Genomic DNA, 10,000 nt, shown 5'->3' with positions numbered 1-10,000 from the left:
ATTATGTTATATTATTATTATTCCACATGAGTTTGTGTAGCCGTTCCCCCGTGTTCGTGTGTATACGTGTGTAGCTGTGTTGGTGATAGTGGATGGAGGCCAGGTCATGTGAGCAGAGGTCTGTGTTCAGTGGAATAACACAAAGGGAGTATCTCCGTGCTGGTGTCTTTCATTCTGAAAGGCTCTCCCAGGCAGGGCTTTATTATCTGTACTGTAAATGAGTCGGGGGAAGAGCTGGTCCTATTTAATGAGATTACAGAGCTCCGTGTAGCGCACGCACGGGTCATTGTGGAAGTGCCACCGAAAATCAATTATTGTTGAAAATGTTTTTTGTCTTTTTGGCATTTGCGATACCTCCCCTACATTCTCGGCGTATATCCTTTGTGGCCATGTTGTCGTGCGTGGCTGCGTGCGTTTGTGTGCCCGCGTGTTCTTGTTTGGCCACGGCTAATTTAATAAAGTGAGAAGCTGAATGATGCTGAATTATTTAAAGTGTGGATTTTGGAGGCTGATTCGCTGGGTCCTGTTGCAGAAACAGGGCAGGCTCTGGGGCTGAGGATCGATCAGGCCTGCATTACGCTGGGCTTTCACTGGGGCTGCTGGTTTGGGAGATGCCATTGCGCAATATTATTAATTCCTCACCTTTCCTGCTGCATCCTGCTGCCCCAAAAACACTAGCTTTATTACAGTAAAATGTTTATCAAATTATTCTTTAGGTATTCTAATAACACTACGACTGCTGCTACTCCTACTGCTACTACTACTAATACTAATACTACTACTACTACTGTTACTACTGCTACTACTACTGCTGCTGCTACTACTACTACTATTTCTACTACTACTACTACTACTACTGGTACTATTGCTATGAATGGAAGTGTTATCTATTTCCTAAAAGAGCGCCATATATGATGTCTGATTATAAACCACGTGTTGTAGCGGAGGTGAAAAGCAGTTGTGCGGTTGTGCACATCAGTAAAGTTTTATTCTACACAGTTCCTTCACACACTCGTCCGTGTTTGTACATGAGTGAGAAATGTGCAGAGAGGGGTTTGGCTTTATTACGGGGGGATGCAGGCTCAGAGTAAACTCCGCAGAGCGAGCTGTCTGATTCCCCCCCCCCCCCCGGTGGAGCAGAGACCAAAGCGCCCCCCCCAGCCGCGCTCTGAAGCGTCAGCGGCTCGCCTTCTCGTTTGAAGCCCCTCCGCTCTTCTGGGCTCTGGCCCGTGGTGTTGTTTTTGGAGAGCATGTTTTTAATAAGAGGCGTATTTACAGCCATGTGATACTTTTATTAGTCAACAAGCCTCCTGCGCTGAGCAGGGATGTTTGGGGAAACGGGGGAGGGGGTAAGGGGGTTAGGGGAGGAAGGTTTGGGAGGCAGCTCGGAGGAAGGCTTCATGAATGATTAAACCAAAATCGGAGACGTTTCACCCGAGGCCAGACGGGGTAATGAAGAGGTGTGAAAGAGCGGGGAACAGCGCAAGGCTTAACCCTTTCCTCTCCCCGCTGCGTGTGCTGTGCCCTTTACACGCTATCCCGCTACGTGAGCTTTCTCCTACTCTCTCCCTCTCTCTCCCTCTTTCTCCCTCTGTATCCCTCTTTCTCCCTCTGTCTCCCTCTGTCTCCCTCTCTCTCCCTCTCTCTCCCTTTCTCTCCCTCTGTCTCCCCGCTGTCTTCAAAATATTGCTTTTATGATTCTCCCCACTTTCTCCTGCCTGTGAACGAGAAGGGTTTGGGCACGTTTATAGTCCGACGGTCTCGCTCCACTGAAATCGCAGAACGTTCATGAATGTCCCATTGTTGCCCAGCGTAGACGGTGGTCTATGATCTGTAGCAAAGAGTATAAACACCCTCGAGTTGCTTCGAGTACAAACCAAATGTGAGCAGCCGATCCATTTCACGTGGCTGGTCTCGGGCCCATAAACTGGCCTGGTGTTGGTCTCTCGGCTGTGACACTGAGTGCCTCTCTGTTTGGTTCCCGCAGGTAAAGATGAGCCCAGCAGCTACACCTGCACCACCTGCAAGCAGCCGTTCGGCAGCGCGTGGTTCCTGCTGCAGCACGCCCAGAACACGCACGGCTTCCGCATCTACCTGGAGAGCGAGCACGGGAGCCCCCTCACGCCCCGCGTGGGCCCCCCGCCCGGCATGGGGGCCGACTGCCCCTCCCAGCCCCCGCTGCACGGCCTCCACCTGCCCGACGGCAGCCCCTTCAGCCTCCTGCGTCTGCCGGGCTCCATCTCGGGCCGGGAGGGCCCGCCTCCGCCCATGCCGGGGGCCCTGCGGGACGGCCGCTTCCCACCCACGCCCCCGCTCTTCAGCCCCCCGCCCCGGCACCACCTGGACCCCCACCGCATGGAGCACCTGAGCCCCGAGGACCTGGCCCTGGCTCCCCACCACCCGAGTGCCTTCGACAGGGTGCTGCGGCTCAACCCCCTCCCCCTCGACCCCCCCGCCATGGACTTCTCCCGCCGGCTGCGCGAGCTGGCGGGGAACACTTCCGGGTCGACCCCTCCGCTCTCGCCCTCCCGGCCCAGCCCCATCCAGAGGCTCCTGCAGCCCTTTCCCTCCGGGGCCAAGCCCCCCTTCCTGACCACGCCGCCCTTACCCGCCATGCAGTCGCCCTCCGGCTCGCAGACCACGCCCACCCAGCCCCGGCCGCCCCAGCCGGCCACACCCCACAAGAGCAAGTCGTGCGAGTTCTGCGGGAAGTCCTTCAAGTTCCAGAGCAACCTGATCGTCCACCGGCGGAGCCACACCGGCGAGAAGCCCTACAAGTGCCACCTGTGCGACCACGCCTGCACCCAGGCCAGCAAGCTGAAGCGCCACATGAAGACCCACCTGCACAAGTCCTCGCCCGTCACCGTCAAGTCTGACGACGGCCTCTCCACCACCAGCTCCCCCGAGCCGGGCACCAGCGACCTCCCGGGCAGCGCCAGCAGCGCCCTGAAGTCGGTGGTGGCCAAGTTCAAGAGCGAGAACGACTGCGCGCTGCGCCAGAACGGGGAGGAGGAGGAAGAGGAGGAGGAGGAGGAAGAGGAGGAGGAGGAGGAGGAGGAAGAGGAGGAGGAGGAGGAGGAGGACGAGGAGGAGCTGGAGAGGGAGAGGGAGAGGGAGAGGAACAGGAACAGCTTCCGCTTCGGGCTGAGCCTGGAGGCGGCGCGGCACCACGAGAACAGCGGGGGCCGGGGCGGGGCGGAGGGGGAGGGCATCCCGCGCTCGCTGCCCGAGGTGATGCAGGGCATGGGGCTGGCAGCCAGCATGCAGCACTACAGCGAGGCCTTCCGCCAGCACAAGCGCAGCGCCCTGGACTCCAACAGCCAGGCCCACCGCGACCTGTGCGACCACGACCGCGCCCTGGAGTCGGACCGCGTGGACGAAGGCTGCGGCTCGGCCGTCAACGGGCGCGGCTCGTCCCCCAGCGAGTCCGCCTCGGTCGGCCTGTCCAAGAAGCTCCTCCTGGGCAGCCCCAGCTCGCTCAGCCCCTTCTCCAAGCGCATCAAGACGGAGAAGGACTTCGACCTGCCCACGCCCACCATCCCCAACTCGGAGAACGTTTACTCCCAGTGGCTGGCGGGCTACGCCGCGTCCCGCCAGCTCAAGGAGCCCTTCCTGAACTTCGGGGACTCCAGACAATCGCCCTTCGCCTCGTCCTCGGAGCACTCGTCGGAGAACGGGAGCCTGCGCTTCTCCACGCCGCCGGGCGAGCTGGACGGAGGGGTGTCGGGCCGCAGCGGGACGGGGAGCGGGGGCTCCACGCCGCACCTGGGCGGGCGGCCCAGCTCCAAGGACGGCCGGCGGAGCGACACCTGCGAGTTCTGCGGCAAGGTGTTCAAGAACTGCAGCAACCTGACAGTGCACCGGCGCTCCCACACGGGCGAGCGGCCCTACAAGTGCGACCTCTGCAACTACGCCTGCGCCCAGAGCAGCAAGCTCACCCGCCACATGAAGACGCACGGCCAGGTGGGCAAGGACGTTTACAAATGTGAAATCTGCCAGATGCCTTTTAGCGTGTATAGCACCCTGGAGAAACACATGAAAAAATGGCACAGCGATCGCCCTTTGAGTAACGACATTAAATCTGAATAGAGGACCGTGTCTGCCCGAAAAACTGTCCCCTGTAGATCCCCCCCCCCCCCCACACCTCTTTTCACGAGTCCAGTGGAAGCTAAGACACCGTGCTTGGCACCAGCACATCCTGTTTATTTTACCGTTGAATGCATGATCTGTATCGGGGGCAATACTATTGCATTGACGCAAAACTTCGAGCCTTTCTCTTGTGCAATAATTTACATGTTGTGTACCTTTTTTCTTTTTTCTTTTCTTTTTTTTTTAAATAATTAGACGGCATGCGTGGTATGTTTTGGCTAATTTTTAAAAAAAGAAATTGTCCCTGGTTGGTTAGTTGTTGCGTAAATGTGTTGCTGTTTTCTTGTTATGTTTTATTTTTAAAAAAAAGAAAGAAAAAATGACCATGCTGCATACGTTCTGTAAAACATATCATGTACAGTTTTGTGTTGTAACATGGAGGACAACAGTCTTGCTTAACCCGCTGCGGACGGGCTGGGAATCGCACTTAAACCGATCTTTCAAAAAGATGTTCTGTCTACAAAGGGTTAAAAATATCAATTGGCATAATTAATAAATATGAAGCAGTGACGGCCTTTGAATTTCTTAAAAGAAAATAGTCATTAAAATTTGAATTTGTACTATCATTTGGTAAAAACAAAAAAAAGAGTGCCTTGGATATCTTGAAACTGCATTGGTTAATCTTCCTATTTGCTATAAGCTTGGAGTCTCAGCTAGATACTGGAAACGGATCTAAACGATTCATCAAGGTTCTTGCATCAAGCACCTGACCGCTATAGTCAACTGTGACTTAAGAAAAATAAGATATTAATAAAGAAGCAAAGGACATTTCTAGTTAATCATCATTTAGCTACCTATTACTTGTGTATTTTTGAATTGCGACTGTTTACTTGCCCGATATGTTCTGAATTGTGTGGGCTTTTTTTTTAAAGCTTTTGGTTGTCTGGTACTGTACACAGTGGTACTATTCCTCGATCCATAATCTTAAGCTTTTGTCATTTTTGTTTTGCTGTTGAGGTTTTTTTTTTTAAATATAGTAGCACAAAACTATGCTGTTGACGCTTGGACATTGGCCCAAGCAGTGGTAAAGGCACTTATAAAAAAATCGAGGGCATTTATTTCAAGCTGCGTTTATTTGGGTGTGGAGGAGAGAGAAAAGTTGGGTCTGTCTCTCAGGTTTGATACACAAGAATGCTTCGGAACTTGTTTTGTTTTTAACCTGTCGGTGATGATTAACTATAAATTGCCTAAGAAAAGGAAATGGAAAAATATTCTAAAGTTGCAGTACCTACGCCTGTGCTCCCTAAAACAGAAAAAAGATGGAAAGATTAATAAAAACGGAACAGTTTTTTTTATTTCTCATACACTGTGTGCTATTTGTGTTGACATTAAAGGAGACGACTTTTCATTGTTGAGTTATAGCATTCGCCCCAATTAATAGCACTTATCACTCTTCCTCAGTGTGTGTGTCCGTTTCATTAATCGGAGGTACAGTGGTTGAGTATAAATTTAAGACTGCTCGTTTATAGGACAAAAAAAAATGCACTGTTTCAATTTTCCCAGTTTACAGGTATACACTTAAGGGAAAACTTTCTATAATGCTGATGAAAGAATATATGGTGTCATTGTTTAGCGTAGAGTATAGAAAATGCGTTGCCAGCCATTTTGTCCCCAGAAACCCGTGCTGTTGGCTACCAGTGCTGTGAGCGGGCATAAGCTTCCCTGCAAGAGAACCAACGAGTGAAACTTGCTGCTTACACTGCAAGAATTTTTTTGTACAAAAATTTTGTTTTTTAATTTAACTATAAAAATGACTTTTTTAAATAACACTTCATTCTTTAGGGGGAACAGTATTTAAGTTTGTTGATGTTTTTCTTTCCTCTCTGTCTTGATGATGTTCAAGACTTGATCACAATATATAAATATATATATATAAAATGGGAAAAAAATCTGTGATGAATTTTTTAATTTTTAATTTTGTTTTTTGTCTTGGCTATTCACAGCTCTTCAGGTCGAATAAAACTTGCATTGGGGAAAGGTTTAAGATTATATATAAATATATAATAGAGAACTTAAATATAGGAAAATGCACACTCATGTCAATTCCTATGCTAAAACACATTTATGGTCTACTTTTTTCTGTATTTCTAGAATGGTATTTGAATTAAATGTTCACCTAGTGTAGGCACAATAGTATTTATATTGAAGCTTGTATTTTTAACTGTTGCTTGTTCTCTTAAAAGGTATCAACGTACCTTTTTTGGTAGTGGAAAAAAACAAGCTGCCACAGTATATTTTTTTAATTTGGCAGGATAATATAGTGCGAATTATTTGTATGTTTAAAAAAAAAAAGAAGTAAAATAAAATAAAAAAAAATGTGGCATTGTACAGGTGAGGCCATGTAATGGTCTCCGGGGAAATTCTTTCAGAATGTCCACACTAGCTGAAACAGGTGGTTGTACATATCTCTTTCTTTATTATCCTTTCTCTGCTGCCATTCTGTACGCAGTAATGCAAGCTGATGTCGGGTTGTTCTTTTGTGTGCTTCTCTGTCACTCCACCTCCGTCACCTGACCACATTCCAGCATCGTAATGAAAACTTCATATGCAGTAAATAAAAAAGTAAATAAGTAAATAAATGAATACAAAAAAAATCAATGTTTTGCAGGTTTTTTTTTTCATTGCCAAATAATAAATGGTGCTTTATATTTAGATTGGGAAGAATTTCATATGCAAAGCATATTTAAAAGTGAAATGGAGACCCTGGGAGAGCCCGCTTGAGTTGATACTTTTTTGTAAATGGCAATGCGGACATTTTGTTATCGCCCTTTTTCTATTCCAGTTCTGAAAGCTGTTTGTTGTAACTTGAACTTGAACTTTGTCTTTTACAATGGGAGTCACTATTTATTATTACTTATGTGCGCTGTTCAAAACGGAGGCACAGAAATGGATCGTTTTTATTTTTTTCCTTTTTATTTTGTTTATTATTTTCTTTTTTTTTAAATAATGACCAAAGGTCATTGAAAACCTAGCTATTTTGTTGTATTTGTTTCTGGTCTATGTTAAGTTCTATTGGAGATACCACTGTCTGTGTTTCTGGCAGTTGTCTGCATTACCCTGTTCACACACCCATTTTGTCCTTTATTGAAGAACAATTAATAAAAAACTCAAAGTATATTTGTGTTTGGTGGCAGTAGATTTCTGGTGGGGGAAAATTGGCAGGTGAGCGATCGATGAAGTCACCCGAAACACATGAATAATGTAATAATCACACATGCTCACAAGCACGCACACACAGGCCTACAAGCACACACACACACACACACACACACACACACACGTTTCACACATTATCGCACCACACATGGAATAACCTGACCTCATCTCTCTTACTTACTTTCTCACACACACTCCCATTTCACACATTATCACACAAGGAATAATCTAACCTCTTCCTTCTCACTCTCTCTCCCACTCACACACACAAACACACATACATCACCTCAGACATTATCACAACACACATGCACAAAATGCCTTTAGACATTCCCATGATTCTTTGTGGTGGGGACAGGCAGTTCTGAGCTGTGACGCTCTCCTTCACCAAACACGCGCTCCTTCCCAGGGCCCCGGTCTGTTTGAGGTTTGTTTTGCCTGTAGGCCAGGGCAGGGCCGGCCACTCTGCTGGAACAGCCCTCAGGGAGGTCATGTGACATCTGTTGTGTCATTCTACCCGTTCGGCGTGAAAGCGGGATCGTGGCCGTCGGCTGTGGCATTGTTCTGTCGTGGTGGATGGTTGAAACTGTGCATCTGCAAAGCATTCTGGGAATGTAGTCCCGAGCTCGCCGGCAGCAGATCGATAATGATTTGTGTTTCATGATGACATCACTTTTCATTTTTTTCATCAGTCATTAATGAAAATTGTTGGAATCTTATCCTCTTAATTTCAGTGCATGAAAGTGGTTTTATCGAGTGCGGTGAAGTAAATTGAGTCCAACAGTGGATGTGCGTCTGGGATGAGTCGATGTCTTTCTCCTCTTCGTTCTAAATCACTCAACTTCTCCGAGACTACTGTATATGTGGGTTTTCAGTTCAACTTTACAATAAAAAAAATGCACCAGCTGATTTAAAGTGCCTCTTCAGTGGTTATTTTAAAGAGCCAAAACAAGATGATCTATATCGTTTGCAGTCGTGCTATAAAGATGAAGAAATAAATATTCTGACAGCCTTAAAGTGCATGAAAGTTTCCTCAAGTGCTATAAAATAGGATTCCCTCTGTGATACACATTCATTTAAATGTTCAATAAATACTCAGACAGGGGGGCAGATGAATTGGCAGATCAACATATCAGAAAGCTACTTTAAACGCAAAAAGGACAAAGGTTTCAGAACTGGTTGACAGTTCATAAGTTTTGTTGAGTTTTTATGAGGCCTCAGCGACTTGTGAACAGGAAATCATTTAAATGTAGCAAACTGCTCAGAAGCAACAGAGCGAAACGGAGACGCTGCCCTGCACAAAATATACAATGCTACAAACTGCATTTAAAGCACACAATAGGCCTTTTGGTGCCCTATGTTGCTAGCTGACTGGCTAACGATTCTAGCTAGTATAAGATCTAGTAAATAGTGCAGCAAGAAAACATTCTTATACCCACTAATTGTTTTTGCTCCAAGAACATTTTCATTAGAGGTATGATGGCTCTAAGTGTGTGTCAAAGAACAAGTGACTTGCGGGGTGATAATGTCGTTTTTAATGGTTGGCCTTTACACACCAGATGTGTTTCCACTACCTGAGGAACATGGTACTTTAAACATGCCTTTGATAGAATTTGTCCTTGAGGTACTGTGGCTTGCAGCAGGTGGTGTACTACTGATATTCCTCATGACTGACTGAAAGCCTCTAAATTGTATTTAAACAACAAATTCATGTTAAACCTAGACCTTTATTTCAATTTATGAATGCTACAAGCCAAGGGAACAAAACAGCAACCAGGTAAAACTCAACTGGTGACATTTTATTAACAGTGTGGTATGTGATTACAGTATATACCCCAACGGATGTGTCCCACACGATACATTTTTACCATGTAAATGAATGTAAAGTGTGTATTTGATTTTGGGTTTGGCTCTAAACTGGCACTCGCTGAGTGCAGAAGGGTTAACCTGGAGCTCCACGCTCCCGGGTCTCCTCTCTCCGTAGCGCTCAGTGCCGTCTCCTCCCCAGCGAGCCTCTCCCCAGGAGTCCCTCCCCGCAGATCAAACCGCAGGACGCCTGAGGACGCCTCTGGAGGACTCCAGATGGTGAGCGTCTCTCTTGCTTCGGCGGAACCGGAGACGAGCTGCTGCCGCGTCACGTGCGAGGAGTGCGATGCGGTCTGAGGGCGTCCATCTTGTCTTTTTCTTCCGCGCTCGTCAGTCAGTTACAGCAGCGACCCATTGAATCCGCAGTGTAATTACCTACACTTTTACTGTACGTTGTGTAATTACCTACACTTTCACTGTACGTATTCGCCGTTCGAACGTCTGGGGGCTGCGGAATCATCATAAGACGTAGTGGTCTCGTGCGGCTTCGAAGCGGGAGGGGACCCCGCGGGCTGGGACATCACGCGACCGGGCGGGTGTGGCAGTGAACGCCGGGGGCTCAGGTTCACGCAGTCCAGCGTGGGGGAGCGGCCGTTAGCGCCACCCTGGAGCCGTGATGCGGTCTCCGCTGGGGCTGGAGTGGGGTGTGGGACGTTGTGCAGAAGGGGGGGCTTCTCCTCGCTGGGGCAAGCTGTGGCCGTCTGTGTTTACCTGGCCCTGGCTGACCTGTTCCCTCTCCACCGCCGCCACCCCCCCACCCCTGCCCCTCCACCCCCCCACCTTCCTGCTCCAGACCTCTCCTGAACAAGGCTACCCCACACTCTCAGTT

General features: G+C 48.3%; 1 protein-coding gene across 5 annotated transcripts in view; it reads left to right on the top strand.

Annotated features, from left to right (window-relative positions):
* bcl11aa (BCL11 transcription factor A a) overlaps positions 1 to 7,266 on the top strand; it is a 58,295-nt gene extending 51,029 nt beyond the window's left edge. The window contains exons 3-5 of one of the 5 annotated variants that reach the window (XM_061227928.1): positions 1,988 to 3,184; positions 3,268 to 3,274; positions 3,321 to 7,266. In XM_061227928.1, the coding sequence (XP_061083912.1) occupies positions 1,988 to 3,184; positions 3,268 to 3,274; positions 3,321 to 4,089 (1,973 nt within the window). In that variant the 3' untranslated portion in view covers positions 4,090 to 7,266. Of the gene's footprint in view, positions 1 to 1,987 lie in introns of all 5 variants that reach the window. The other 4 variants (XM_061227925.1, XM_061227926.1, XM_061227927.1 and 1 more) reach the window with 4 other exon arrangements.
* Positions 7,267 to 10,000: the final 2,734 nt, after the last annotated feature.

The sequence above is a fragment of the Conger conger genome, chromosome 18 (genome assembly GCF_963514075.1).
Source record: "Conger conger chromosome 18, fConCon1.1, whole genome shotgun sequence".
Lineage (NCBI taxonomy): Eukaryota > Metazoa > Chordata > Actinopteri > Anguilliformes > Congridae > Conger > Conger conger.
The sequence above is the reverse complement of the archived record's forward strand: the minus strand, read 5'-3'. Positions and strand labels throughout refer to the sequence as shown.